The 16,208-nt window shown below is 35.6% G+C and overlaps 1 protein-coding gene across 1 annotated transcript; it reads right to left on the reverse strand.

Moving 5' to 3' along the window:
• Positions 1-990: 990 nt before the first annotated feature.
• Positions 991-15,454, reverse strand: LOC135625491 (phosphatidylinositol 3,4,5-trisphosphate 3-phosphatase and protein-tyrosine-phosphatase PTEN2A-like). The gene is made up of 13 exons (XM_065130364.1): positions 15,161-15,454; positions 12,807-13,299; positions 10,721-10,822; positions 10,588-10,644; positions 8,250-8,315; positions 7,336-7,512; positions 7,149-7,235; positions 6,989-7,053; positions 6,830-6,906; positions 5,533-5,579; positions 2,807-2,937; positions 2,103-2,172; positions 991-1,812 (listed from the first exon to the last, which is right to left on the reverse strand). The coding sequence occupies exons 2-13, from the start codon at positions 13,224-13,226 to the stop codon at positions 1,270-1,272; spliced, it is 1,842 nt and encodes a 613-aa protein (XP_064986436.1). The 5' UTR covers positions 13,227-13,299; positions 15,161-15,454; the 3' UTR covers positions 991-1,269.
• Positions 15,455-16,208: the final 754 nt, after the last annotated feature.

The raw sequence follows: 16,208 nt of genomic DNA on the forward strand, positions 1-16,208 counted from the left end.
GCTTCAAGATTGAGCCACAGGCGGCCTCCTACGCCGCCGCAAATTTATCTTCAGATCGATCGAGCGACCGGCCATAGTAACCTCTCCTTGGCAAACTCCAGCAGCTTCAAGATCGATCCACCCGCCGCCTCCAGCGCCAGCACTTACCCGCACACACACCGACCACTTGCTTGTCCAAGGCGACAAAGGGAATCAACCCGTCGTCGAGAAATCCAAAGCCGTGGAAGCCGACGCCCATGGATAGGGGCGCAGCCGCAACCGCGAAGAAGTAGAAGGGTAAACGGAGGATCAGGAGACCGGCGGCGAGGTTCCAGTGGAGATCGCTTCCACCATAGGGAGAGGGCGCGACGGTGGGACAGGGTCCAGGGGAGATGGTTTCTTGGTCTTGTTCTCGGGGTCTAACTAACTTTATATAGTAGGGAGGAGGCGGGACGCGTTACAAGTTCAAATTAAAAATAGATATCTTATTTAACATTTATACCCTCGTGGGGTTTCGATTACCTTTTTACCCCCACACGAACTCTCGTCGTGATGTTAACCGTAGTTTACATTAGGCAAATGGGTAAATGACACGAATTAACAAATTGGTAAGTAAGAACCCACAAATTTCGCCCTCAGTTGGGTATTAACTTTCTACTCGTACACTTCTCAATCTGAATTTGAAGGAAATCTACTTCTGATTTAAATTGAGTTAAATAAATGTGAGTCAGGTTGGACCGAAGTGGGCCCACACGATGATCACCTCAGTTAATATGATCCTATTTGGACCCGACTAATTACCAAGTAAATCTCTCTTAAGTCTATATACAGAAAAACTGAAATATTAATTTGATCAATCAAAAATATTAACTAAAAATATGTAAACCTGAGTTAATAATAATATACTTTAATAAGTCCATTTAAGTCATATAAACTCCTGATGTGGAACTAAAGTAGATAGAACTCAGCAATCATCAACTGTAAGAATGCAAAACAAAAAAAAAGGCCTCATTTGAAATCCCAATCTTAAAGAGTTTTCTCAATCTTAAACAAGTCTGAACAAGGCAGAAGAGGGAATACTGTCAGCCCACTGGTATCAAGTATTCAATGGTGTGAATAGAGAGCCAGACACACCATGAAATGCAAGTAACAAGCCAATTTCCCACCCTTTCCACATTGTCCAGATGTGATTAACACATACATCATTCAAGTTCCAATATATATGAACTCTATCAATATGTCCTTGAATGCATTTATCTTTACATTCTGATGAATGCTAAATGGCTAGGCTCATTCACTCTCGTAGTCTTCATCATCACCAAAAGAAAAGACCGAAGCATCTGCGGCGATTGCCTTGAATTCACTCATGGTGGTGGACTCCAGTTCAGGGGTCTCTGCTATTGAACTCTTACTGCTCCCTTCAATTTTCGCATCAGCAGCATCAGGATTCTTTTTACCGTCTGCTTCATCTTTTAGTGAAATTTGACTAATGTCTTGTGATATAGTTGCGGCTTCCTCTTTTGAAGACTTTATTTCAATTCCCTTTGCTGTAACTGTTGTTCCATCCTTATCACCAACCATCCTGTCACGCTTGCTCTTGGAGGACCCAGTCTCTTCCGCTTCACTATCCGAGAAGACATCGTCTTTGTCTTGATTTCCAGAGTCCCTATTGGCTGTAGAAGGTGGAGTGCTACTTTCTTTTGTTGCAGTAACAGATGTGGTGCCCCCTGCAGATTCCTTGTTGGCATTTGAACTACTTTGTCGTGGAGGATTAGACCCATCATAATTCACAAGCACGACCTCGACCTGGAATCCCGGAGAAGGTAATTTTCTCTGCAAGATGAAGGTTCATTGTTGAGCTACAAGAATGAGAACAGATACAACAACATGATTAAAATATCATATAGCTGTAGAGCGTCACTGAAGTCTAACTACAGCTGAAGAAAATGAATTGTTTGTTTTTACCTAACAGCTAATTGATCAAAACCTTTTTTTTTCCGTTAAGTTGCAAGTCAAGAATAAATGGTTACTAATCTTCCGATGTAATCATCCAATAAAGAGCACTGATGCTTCTGAACCAATGACCTAGTGATCATTTTTGTTTTTTAGTGGCAGTGTCTTACCTTGTCAAAGCCGTCAAGGTCAGAAGTATTCAAAATCTTTCTGTCCTCCATGAATGTTGTATTTAGCCAGCTAGCCAATGAGACAAAAAAAAAAAAAAGTGAGCTGCTGGAACAATTAACAGGAATTTTCTTTCTCTGACTGCTGCAAATATCTGTTTAATTATCATATACATAAGGTTATGCATTACATTACAGGAAGTTAGGAGAAACTTTAATCTCTTAATGCATCCCTCCAAAGGTTAATAACCTGAAGAGATAGAAGCCTTTGGAATAATATAAGCAATACCCATTGATTTTGCATGGTTTTATGGACAAGTAATTTGGATGATCATTTAGCACAACCTACCATAAGTTGTTTGGCCTTTAAATGTTTGAGCAGTTTGAAATTCAACTGGACGTGCTGCACTTTCTATCAATGTTCATCATCTCGATAGATATAAAGGAAAAATGAAATATATTTTCACTAGAGAAACATTATCTAATCGCTCCTATCCATCACACAAGCTGCCACTAATCAGACAGGCGAATGGTAACAGTTGAGATGCTATAGGAAAAAAGGCCTGAATTAAGATATTATCCTCTGAACATACAGGAAGATGAAAAACCCAGAAAAACAATGCAGCTGACCAGCAAGATGCTGAATTTTACATAGTCTAGAGAACTCGAGAACCCAGAAATCAATAAAATAGGGAAATTGCCCTCACCAGTAAAAATCTCCTTGTCGATCATGGAAGTGAATTTTGAAATCACCAGCCAACTCCGTCAGACCAGGCTCACCTGGCAAAGCAAACACCATGATCCCCTTCTTTGGTGCACTAAACCAGAAATCTTCAGGCTAAAAAACATGACGATCAGTAAGACATAGACATAATTTAATAAAAAATGGAATTGAAACTAAACAAGTAGCATACAGGTCCAAAGAATTTGGAAACCTCTACAGCTGATAAGCCAAGATATGAAAGATCTACTGCACCAATATTTAATAATAATTTGTTTACATTTCACATTGATAATATTTAGCAGTTGATGAACTCTATCAGTTTAGGCTTTAGCAACATCTCAAACATCAGATGCAAGCAACCTAGCCAGATTCTTGCAACAAAAGATCAAATGACATGAAACTTTATAATGCATCAGGAAAGTGAAAATAGGTTAAGACATCAAGGAAAACAGCAAAGAATACAGAAGAGAGTCAATTCATTCTGCCCAAGTATAGCACCTGGATTTTTCAGTTTTTTGCATAAAGGATGTTCAAGAGAATCAGGACAAAGAAAGTATATTATAAAAAATGTCCATCTTGAATAAGAATAAAAAAAACCATACTTAGTTTAAAATAATGTTGCCAAGCATATACAAGAAGAGAAGAGGTCTTAATTGTCAGTAAATCCAAGTTTGAAGCAATAAACATGCTTGGTTCTGGATCAAAATGTACAAAGCGCCAAAATTTGAAGGGCCAAAACAATTGAAATTCTTCTGATAATTGCTTGATCAGGACAAGCAAAAAGGCCTTTTCGATACACTTTTTAACAATTGAAATCTTTCACTTGCATTAATGCCAAGAATAAAAATTTTATTGGAGTTCAACAATTTTTTACTATCATAAAAATTTCTAAAGAAAATAAATACGAAAACATGGAGATTTACTTAATATACTCATAATTTATCCATGTATTAAAATGTGAACAAGTCCATTGACATTTGTTTAACACTTGAACTACATATTTGCTTTAGGTGCCTGGTTTATTATAGTAAATATTTAGTGTCTGAAGCATGTGTGTATATATATAAGCACCTGTGGATCTGAATATAAATATGCACACATTTAAGCATGAATAATCTAAATATAAACATGAATGTGGATATGGATCGATAATCTTATAACCAATGGAAAGTGTTCATTTCAAACATAATTATAAAATTTTGACCATAGAATGGACAATTTGATGCATATAAAGTCATCCACCCTACCATATTTTATTTAGGTCTTGGTCTAAATAGTAATTGTCCAATGCATAATTCCCACCAGTTAGATATAGGGTCATATAATAGTAGAATTGCCACTCATCCATCCCAAGCTAACATGACACATGGTTTGATACATTTGTCCATCACATTCAGCATAATTAGAGCATCAATGGAAAAATAAAGAGTGTGTGGAAAACATACAGCAAGATAGGCACATCATTTTCATGTTATGTGAAAACCAACTCAATACAGTAAAATAACTCACTTTTTTAAATAATGTTCTTTGGAGAAGAATGAGGGCTATAAATTGTCAATCATCACAGAGATACTCAACATAATGCAGATCATGCACAGTTGTCCAAATACCATATCCTGCACACCACCAGTCCGGGACCATGTTTTTATTTTTCTTAGAACAATGATTAATAAGCACCACTGTTATAGAAGTTAGGAACTGTTATCGGATCACTTGGCAACCTACCTATGTCCATCTAATCAAGGTCTACTCCACGGTTTTAAATCTCAGTTCAGTACCAGATTCAGCAATCTGGTGCCAACCCAAATAAACAATATATATAAATATATATATATATTGACCAGTACTGGAACGTACGGTTTCATAATGGTCCAGTTGGTATGGTGCATATGGTACCAGTATTTGAAACCTTGGTCCACACTATCTACATTCTCAGAGTAACAAGAATATTCTTGCCAAATAACACTACCACTGAATCTAACAAGATCAGATAGAATTTTGTGGAAAATGAATCTTACATTTATGCTACTAGAATGTTTAGAATGTCAGAAGTTGTTGGGATCAAAGTTTAAATGAATATCTTAAAAGGGTGCATAGCAGGCGACAATTGAAATCCTAGTCTACACTATCTACATTCTCAGAGTAGCAAGAATATGCATTCACCAGAAATAAATGATGCTACCAATAGAAGTGACAAGATTACATAGAATTTTGTGGAATATGGATCTTTTGTTTATGCTGCTAGAATGTTTCAGAAGGTCAGAATTTCTTGGGATTAAAGTATAAATTAGTTATAAAAATATGTATTTTTTCCCTTCATGACTTTTGCCCAATAAGATAATTTTCTATGTAGCATCCAAAATTCAATTTGGTGCTGCAAATAGCACTTCCACAGTGTGTTCCCATCAATATTTAGTTCTCAATTAAGTGACACTCTATTTAGTTCCTACATCTAGGTAACTTTTTCTACACAGAATTCCTCAAGTATCCTTTCTATGACCAGTAGCAAACTTCAGAAATAAAAGCTTTAAGTAGTCTTCATTCTTGAAAACTTAGCAAAATAGGGCAGTTCAAATTGAATGGAACCATATCAAGCATTGGCTCAAGTAATTAAGGTCCAAAAGATCCAACCAAGTTAGAGGAAAATACACCATTAACAGCAACAAGCACACTTTGAATTAAATAAATATACAAATGATAAGAACATACCATTAAATCTTTGGTCCTCGGATGCTTTTTTGTCGAGAAAAGGACTCCTGTTTTGCAACAGATGCAGGTGCTACACTTAGTACCAAATCCAAAATGAAGGAAATGTATACATTTAAGTAATTCAACTATGCCCCAATGCTTAAATCACATGTAAGCTAATTGTCCTTAGATATACTAATATGTCGATCAACTAATAATGCAGATGCAAATTTATGGTACATATGCATGGCTAAGATGTTCAGCAACTAATAATTAATCATTAAGATCCAGATAATGTATTATAAAAGAAGGTATGACAGCCTTTAGATAAAACGTGAGATAATATGCTTACTTCTCTGCTTTCAGAAGATAAAACTGCATACTAGTTTCCTTTACTATCCATGCAAACTTGTTGCCCTCCTTTTACTATCCATCAAGAATTGCACCATCCTTAGTGACTCATGAAATTTCGTGACTCATGAATTTTCTTTTGCTTTTCTAGTATATTATTTGCTTTTCTAGTATATTATTTTTCTAATTGATTACTAGCTCTTTCATATTTTCTAAAATGTTCACTTTTAAAAGTTTCCTAAAATAAGAATCACATGCATTTAGATATGTGCCACACACCTGCACATGATGTTTAGTGACCAAATTACCCCGCATATTGATTTTTCTTCTAAAAAACTTTAGCACCACAACCAACCTAAGGTCACGCATCAGTTGATTTCATGGAACCAAAGACTAAGTGTTGGTTCTCAAGTATTCAAAAGTTATCAGCAATATCAGTTAAGAAAGCTTCTAAATCAGGACTTATTCTCTCAAGCTGGTTGTGTTAATATGTCAGCTAATAATTAGCTTTTGTTTTTGCTTCAAAATTTTCCTCAAGTATCACGAATCAAGTTATTTTTACACGTCTATCTGCCAACTTGCTCTCTAACATCTTAAGGTCACATGAAATGTCAACAATTTCAGTCTTTAGCAATCATGACAAGCGAAAAGGATGGCATACATGAGAGATTTATATGTATTCTATCAAAAAAGTGAACACCCTCCTTGAAATATGTAATCTGATGAATGGTAAAGCCTTCCTCCTCAGACATTAAATGAGAGGATTCTAGAAACATTAGCATCTATCTAGTAATGTATAATCAATATAGCTCTTATTGCTAGGTGGTGTCAACAAAATTTGGAAGAAAATGAAAAGATGATACTAGTGTAAATTCCACAAATCAGACATACAACATTTACTTCATTTTTAGGTGCCTAAAATGAATGTAATTCATGTGTTAATATGAGATCTCAAACTAGCTAATACCATTATGATTGGAAACAGTGATTGAAGGCCGGATCCAATAAGGACACCTATGAAGACGAAAACCTCTAAGCATGCACCTGGAAAGAGGGAAAGTATGGCGTTACTGAAACTAGCATATTGACAAGCTAATGGGAAAAACAAACTAGAAATACGAGTTACCTGCGACCTGGCTGATTTTCACCATCGAAGTATGTCAAGATTCGTTCGAAATATTTGACATACCTCTGCAAGTACCAAATTTTTTTAAAAAAATGTCAGAATGAAAACTTATATTTTTCTTCATATTTTAAAGGTATATTATAGCAAGGAATAGACTAACAATCTGACTTGGGAGAACAAGTCCCTTTCCATCTATACATCTTTTCTGGTTGTAATATTCCATGGACTCTTCCGCAGTAGGAAAGAACTGTATGAAACAGCATTAATTTATATCAAAAGAAATAGTAAACACTAGGTAAAACTGGCAACAAATCATGTTGCCTAATAATTTTGCAACTTAATCTTACCTTAAGATACAGAAGAAGGCTAGAAATCATCAACCCTGTCCTTGCCATACCAGCTTTACAATGAACAACAACCACATTTTCAATGTCCTCTTTCAACCATGAGTAGGCACTTTGACAGAATGATATAATAAGTTGAATTGGAGGGCAGTTATGATCATCAAAAGGGAAGCAAGCCACCTGAGAAGCGACAAAAAATTCAGATGTGCAAGAATATCAAAAAATTGGTTAATGAGCAGCCTCTATCTTCGGTTCCACTCTTAAACCGAATTGCCAAGTACAGCAGTCCATACCAATTGAGCATAGACCAGACACTGTTTTACTCAGTTAAGTTGATAGCCACAATTCTAAAGTAACCTAATAGACCAATCGATCACGGTATCGACCTCAATCACAATATCTACAAAGTCATAACTTCTCTATGCAATCCTCCCTTTCTCCCCCACCTTTCTCCAGGGAGGGAGTGACAGAAAAGAAGCATGAGAAGAAGGTGAAGAAGTGGAACATAAGTTAGCTTGGGTATATGCTCTCACCTTCTCGCTAGAAACTTACCTTATTTTTCTTTGTTTTTCTTCTTGGTTGTCTTTTTTCTACCACCCAGGCCAAAGTGAAAAAATATTTTTTTTTTATAATAAAGAACTATACTAGCATAGTACCATGTACTATTTGAAAAGACAGGTAGCAACTCAAACAAATAGAATTTGGTACATAACTAAGTTGATTTTGATAGAAAAAATATATATATTCATGTTTGTGGAACATATCAAAAACTAGCATAGAATTTCTGCACTCCATAAATGCAAAAGTTCAAAGAACTCCATAAACTAGCATAGAATTTTTGCAAACTTTCACCAAAACCCAGATACATGTTAGGCGTCACATGGATTGCAGTGAGAAAAGAAAGATTGAGAACATACCTTTCCCTCAAATAGAGATGCATCATAAAGCCTCTCTGAACATAGATTATATACTTTATACTTACCCTGTAAAAAAAGAAATTCAGTTAAGTACCTATGCAAGAAAGTTTAATGCAAGAGGTTGCAAGTTAGTCATCCGAATTTAATTGCTAAATTTCATTCAGGAAATTGTGGATTTGATAAACATACTAGAAGCTAATAAAATATTGTTAAAGGATAAACTCCACAAAAGTGATGGACAATCTAAATGGCATCCTAGTTATCAGGAAACTGTTCAATATAAAATGTTAACATTTAGCAAATCCTTTTGCAACTCCATGAGAGAGATACCATGAAGAAGCATGACAGCAGTTTAGTCAACAGAGGTGATAGATGAATCAGTGTTAGTTATTAGAACAAACACCAAGAGTACATAGATACTAAGAGAATAAAAAACTAAAACTCCATAGCAAATATTTGATGCTGTTGTAAATGCCAGTACATAAGACAACACAAGTCATCAGAATTAAATATGTAACTAGAGCATCTCCAGATTCTCCATACTATAACCTTTGTCAAAGAATTTTTCAGAAAAAATAATGGTTCTACAAGATCCAAAACAGTAAACCACACTATTTAAAATAAGATACTAAAAATTGGCAGGCCAGGGGGCTTTAGCATGTTACTGGCATGATATGACCTAGCACGATACGACTGACCTGTCCTTGTGTAAGTCTATATAGGCCAAAAGTTGACCTGTTTGTAGCTTAAAATGCTGGTGCCACCACAACATGGCTCAACAGTAAACTCCCCATGCTGACAAAAAATTCAAGTCTTGATCCAAAGCAAGCATTAATAAGCATGGGGAAGAAGGATGGACAAAAGGAGCAAAGATGAATGCTAGTCACTTTGGTCTGCTAGCTATCCATTACAGCCTTTCAAATTGTATGTTTACCTCAACTTGCCAAAATTATTCTCTTCACTGCAGTTTCTTTTCTCATTAAACTTAGGTTTGCATCATTTTACCACCATAACCATTCATTAAGGGTCTTTTTACTCAGTTTACAAACAGATAAATCGAATTAAAGATACAAGCACCCATGCCATCCAAAGCAACCAACCATCAATGAAATATACTCTCAATAAAATATTTTATCAATTTTTAACCTCATCAAAGGATAAGCAGAAAAACAAAGTGGTTCTTTCAGCCAAGCAACTTTGTGACAGAATCCAGTATAACATGAACAAACATTTTACATTGCTTTTTGGGAACATGTTTGAGTCAGCTGTGCTCATTTTGGGTGAGCCAAATATAAGTTTCTGTAATGGATTGGTTCAATACTTAAAATAGACTTTTAACACTCGATTATTTTATAACTCAATCCTTTCAGAGTCTCAATAGAGGGATCTGCCATCATCTGATCATCGGAGAGGAGAAATAGGCAAAACAGGGCTACCACATCAAAGAAGGGGATCAAGCCACTTTCAATTCTTTGTGTCATCTCACAGAAGCTATGCTGACACATCTTGGAGGAGAATCTACTACTATTTGCTGTCTCCAACAGCCCTTGCAATTGAAGGGGAGCTCAAAAGAGAAAAATAAGTGGAGAAACCAAAAAAGAAGGTTAGCCTACTGATATAAATTTTTTACCTTTCTTATTTTACATGGAAAAGGTATATTTTTCTTCTTTTTGTTTTCTTTTGTAATGATGCTGGAACAGGATGCCAGCATAATGGCTTCCCATGGCATGTCACACATAGTGCGCCAGCCACCAGCTGAAAATTGGGGTGCTACCAACATTTCTGACCTTGCTTCAAACATCATAGTAACAAATGACTGCTGCAAACTGATCATATCAATTAATTCTTGGATTGGCTTACTTTGTAAATAAATTCCTTTACGTACAAAAAACCAATGCAACATGTGGAGCATTTGACTTCTCCATACATTAATTGTCATCCATATTTGGACGCAAACATATTGTTTAGATTGTTAAGTGGTTTCTGTAACAGAAGCAGAGGATACACGAAGTACCAAGGTAGTATAAAACAATATTGACACGAATGATCATCAAGATAATTAGTCAACATGCTTTATAGTGCATCTGTCTCTGGTAGATAATTTTGACATGAATAGAGAATATCAATGCTCCATCTCTTACCTATCTCCCACTCGTGGAACTTCAATTTCTTTTAAGAAGATGCAATGGTATTCGGTTCAAATGCCACAAGTATGATAGAATCAGTAGTGTTTTCTTTTGTCATAAAAAGCAACTTATTATATGCAATAATACTATTAGAACACTAATCATTTGTTGACTTCGGGAGAAATAATAACAGTGACAAGTTATTGTCATACCTTATGATGAGTTTCAAAAAATTTGATCACTTCTTCCATATGGTTGCGATAAAATCCCTGTAAAACCAATATTTCTTTTAAATGAACTTAATGAAAACAATTGTTATCGGCAATTAGTCAATTTCTAAAGTACCTCAACGTATCCAAAAAAGCCTGAGCTCATATCACCTGCCGGGAAGCCCATAGCAATGATATTCTCAGTAATGTATGTCATATCTAAATCAAATCCACCTTCCTGAAATAAATAAAAGAGAAAAGGGGTAATATGCAAGATACAACAAATCAAAGTTTTTTCCTTCTTTCTAAAAGAAAATTAGTGTAACATATCAGCAGAAGCAATAATGAAGCCATATGATGAAGATTTAGGTTGACCATTGTTCAGAAGTTACAATCCATGTAAACAAAAGCATGTTGTTCTCTACATAATAAGGGTAACTAAGATTAATATAAAATCAAAACGAGAGAAAACTAGGAAGCAACCTAGTCATAAAAGAAAATAGAAGAAAATTTAGCAATTGACATGATACCACTGTCACATTAACATTTATGCACGAGAACATGAGAGAAAGTACTAGATATCCTCAGGCCTCAATACTGTTAAGATTTAAAAACTGTACGAAGGAAAGAAGCTGGATTGCTAAGTACCAGTACAAGTAAAGAAGAGATGGTTAATACTTCATAGTGCTTACTTGTGATGGACAGGAACACAACACATCCACAGCAAACTGGATACTTGCACAAGAAGGATACAAATCTAAGCATGCACATGAGCATAGGTATACTTCGCATCCGTGATCAAGTAGAAGTGCTAATGTTGCTCATAACATGGCATAAACTGTGTGAAGGATATGCATATTCAATAAACTACAGACAGAATATGAACAAAAATGTTTAGAGGGTGCAGGAGAAACATAGTATGCTGTAATTAACCAGCCAGTTCCCAAGAAAGATATCTAGTTTTGGTATTATCAAATAGACCAGTTCCTTAAAAAACAGATGCATTACTTAAATACATAAGAATCATTAAATGGGACTATTTAGTTAGCATAACATGCTTGAATATAATCATGAAACCATATGCATCAACACATCTAATATTTTGTTTCTACATAGGAGCATTTCGATCAGCTCCTTGAGTGTTCAGGTAACGAAGACGCATTACTTATTTATCATAAATATCACCAAGTGGGACTAATTTAGTTAGCATATTGTGCTTGCATGTCATGTAACCATCCGCATCGAAAAATAATTTTACATATAACAAACCCCAAAGTATCTATCATCAACTAGCACTGTTCCGATGTGAAACATTAGGACACATTATACATTACTTTTATTTTGATAATAGAAAAAGAATCTGAATACCAGTCCGCTGCTGATTCTGGCAACTTACTATATCAGTAAGGTACGACACACCAAGCCGTATATTGACCTATAAAAGAATAAAGAGGAACAAAATTTGTACCAGAATTAATTTATAAGTTTTGATACCGCTACTTGCACAGACTGATAAGTATTGGCTGATACGTAATGGTTTGACTGGTATTAAATTCTTGATTAAAAGCATATGATATGATATTTCTGGTAAGCAAACCAAATTTGCTTCAAACAAGTACATATCACACTGCCATATAATAAGTGATAATATTTCTGCTGCTGGTGGAATTTTTCTCCCAAGTATTGGTGTATCTCTAAAGTAATTCTCATATGGTCTCATTTTTCTTAAAATAGATATACAATCTGCTTCCCACCACTTCACTGTTAAAATGGAACATCGAAATATAATTCCTTCAATTAAAGCAAAGCACATTTACAACGGGAAACTTAATTGGCATCATGCCCTTTGACTGTGGTAAGGTCAAGATTGGGCTAATAATTCACAAAATTGATGTTAAATCCAATTTTTATTTTTATTTAAAAGTACTACCTACCTTTATAATTTTAAGAAGCCCTTCTATTGTTTTGGCATTTTAAATGCATATTACAATTTACTAATATTTTTGTGGTTCATGAAGCTTATACCATGTTGATAGAATAATTGAATTGTTCCTTTAGACAATATGTGCATTAGCATGAACGTTCAACTAGTCTACTGAGGTGCACACAAAGAAACCAGTAGAGCAAGCTACACAAAGAAAATTTAGGTCAGAAAATTGATCACCTCACAAGTCTGAACAGATAATAGAGATGTAAGGAAAGCGTAATAGCAACAACATTACCTGATATCTTCTTTTGTTTTGAGAAACCATGTGCCGAGCCTTTACTTGGACAGCCTTTACTGCACTTCTCGATGTATCAACTAAGCCTTTTGTCAATGATCCAAAAACTCCAGGTTGAGTGGTTGTTGAGGTGCCCTCAGCAACAGTCTCTTCAGACTGAGGAGATTTTGGAGATGAACGAAACCCAATTCCACTAGTTAAACGTGAAAATGTTGACTTTCCTGCATTTACAGACTGCACATCGTCTTGGCCAGATGACTGAGGCAATTTAATATTTCTGGCCCATGAGGATATACCAGAAGTGGAAAAAATAGATTGCGTGTCTCGTGCAGAAGCATCTTGTCTAGGAGAAGTAGAACTTTGATTGACAGGGGATGTAACGGGAGGTGAAGATGTTTGCTCAAGTAGCTGTGGCTCCATTGTACTCAAGGAATCCCCAAGTAAAACACAAATGTTTGTCAATTTTTAAAACACCAAATTACATGCTGCATATCTGCAAAATAACTATACTGAATGAGAAAGATAAACTGACAAATGAAATGAAAATTTTGTATAAAACAAACTTGTATAGCCGAACACCATTGCAAAACACTGAGGGACTAATATACTATGGAAAATAGAGTAATAGATAACATGTATCTTTTTATAGTCTTAATATTTGCACCCTTATTAATTCTGTTAAGCTAAGCATTCAATCCACAGAATAATACCAAGGCTACCCAACCAGTGAACACACTTAACATGGTCTATTTGTGCACTTAAAAAACTTCAGGATATTATTTACCAAGGCAGTAACTTTTGCACTGCCACAGTTTCAGCTCTTGATTGTAGTTTAGATATGCTTACACAATATTTATTATAATCTAGTAATAAGCTGTAAGGTAAAATAACGTTGTCATGGTCTCATGAGCCAACCGATCGCAATTGACCTAGTTGAATCGAGACAAACCTGACCAGTGAGAAAAGATGGAATTATTTCAATACTTTTTAATATAACATTGTAGGTAGCAGTTTTTTGTACCACCCCATCTGAAAGTATTCAAATCTAGAAAATTAAAATAAAATTATGAATGGAATAACATGCAGATATGTTGAACAAACAGACACCGTAACTGCTGTTTCCTAAACTTGTGGACTGAGCTTCAAGGATCCAATATGCATTGGTTTCTTAAATAATAACCTTCTCTTACTATTTGATCATTAAACACATTCCTCTAGTAAATCTTTGTGCATTTTAAAACTCACAATAGCATTTTATTGTACATCCACAAGTGTGTACATGCAAAGAAAAGCTATATTTTTAAGTACATACATGGATATATAAATTTTAATTTGGCATGCATGTTTGAGACTTTCTAATTACTTTTGTTAGTGTTGAGAGATTGGATAGACCAAGCTACTGAATGTCTATATCCATAATCTAATATTCAAACATATTTCAAGAGGTTTTATCTACATATATTTGCCTAAGGTAGGTGTTATTGATGGATTGTTCTGGGTGAACATATTCTCTTTTACTCACTCTTCCCTTTCATAGTTGCTCTAGGTCTTCCTATCCAAGAAAGAGCATTGATAGGCTTGAGTTGATGTCCTAATTTAAACTGGTAATGCATCCGATTCATGAGATATATACATCTCTATTGACTTATCAAGATTCCATTCCAAATCCATATTTGTCATAAATCCACCTTGTACCCATGTCTATTTAAACAAGTATGATTAAAGAATTTATCATATGTCTAGCATTCAAATCCAAATTCTTTTAGCAGACTAGAAGTATATGCCCATATAAGTTTACAATATTGATTACTTCAGATCCTAGTTCTACGAAATCCTTGCCTCATCAACCACATTTGTTTCAAAAGCTATCAAGCCTTGGAAGAACCTTTGCCGGCCAGAATGAGTCTCGTGATCAATCTCTCACCGGCAAAACTGCACTCCATTCCTTTCAGATATCTCCCATCTCTTCCATAGTGTGATTATAGTAGTGTCCGGGTTTGGGTAAGTGAGTCTTCACAACATTTTTCTGTCGTTAACTTTTCTTATACCAACATTTCCCAAAGAAAAAGGAAAAAACATAAGTCAAGCAGAATAGAAGAAGAAAATACATTCGCTTTCTTGAGCTTACCATGCCCTAATTGAATCCTGAAAACCTTAACAAGATCAACTTTTCCTACTTTCGGTGATTTACACTAAAGATTATCAGGCTCGAATCTCTTTTACCCTGTCACATTCATAATCTTATCGAGAGTCTCGATGGCCACAATAAGGTTCAAAAGAAGCGATTACAAGATGATGGAAAGAGAAAGAAATCGAATTACTGCAGCAAAGAGATCAAGAGAACAAAGACTGACCTCGGGGAGCTAGGGTCGGCGGAATCGAATCTGTTGGCGGAATGCGATCCGGAAGCCGATGTAGGGCGGTCGAGGGCGCAGGCTTGAACCAGATCTTCTAAATAATTGGACTAAACTAAAAGGGTAAACTACGATCGATGGCGACGTGAAACGCGGATCCAAGCGCGTGGGGGCTGCGGAGTCGTGATCCGTTGGCGCGCGGCGTTCGACCTCGAGATCAGACCGAAGATGAACTTAGCACGGAGCGCGAGGGAGAGATCTGTGGGCTTCAGGGAGATGGAACGCGGATGATAAAAAGGCGGCGGCCCGGTCCACGGGGAAGGGATTCGACTGGCCGGTTCGGATTGTTCACTCGGTTGATCACATAAGGGCAAACTCGTAAAAAAAATCACAATCATTTATTCTCATAAATACCACTCTCCTTTTTGTTATTTACATAAAAGTTCACACCAGCCACTTATATCTGAGTCAACGATGAGGACGAGACGGTATAGAGAGAGAGAGAGAGAGGGAGAGAGAGATGAGTGGTGTGTGTGGGCCGGTTCGAGCTTGTACCGCAAGTGATCATTGGATATGTCTAGGAACCGGAGTTTGTTGGGTCGGCCTTGAAGACGGAGGGCTTTAAACGTTCCTATGTTACGAAAAATTTGATGTATTCAAACCCGTTTGAGAAAATATTACTCACGATTTTTTTTTGAATTTTTCCCTCGTTTTTTAAATATATAAGAAGAGTTTCAACTTTTTAAAGTGATAAAAATATACTCATTTATAGTTGATAGCTTTAATATTTGAGAATTTAAATGGTTTTAGATGTAGATATATAAAGGTGTTGACATTTTTTCACTTTATTTTAAATTTAGATATGGCAATTCAGAAAATTATTATATTTTTTTAGCAGAATTACAATATTTTTATTTAATATTACAATAATAAAAATATTGTAATATTATACCAATTGATTTTGACAAGAAACATTTGTCTTTTTACAAAGAGAAAAATATCTATTTGGAAAAAAATAGAAATGAAAAAACATGATGCTATAAAAACC

This window comes from Musa acuminata, chromosome BXJ2-10 (genome assembly GCF_036884655.1).
Source record: "Musa acuminata AAA Group cultivar baxijiao chromosome BXJ2-10, Cavendish_Baxijiao_AAA, whole genome shotgun sequence".
NCBI lineage: Eukaryota > Viridiplantae > Streptophyta > Magnoliopsida > Zingiberales > Musaceae > Musa > Musa acuminata.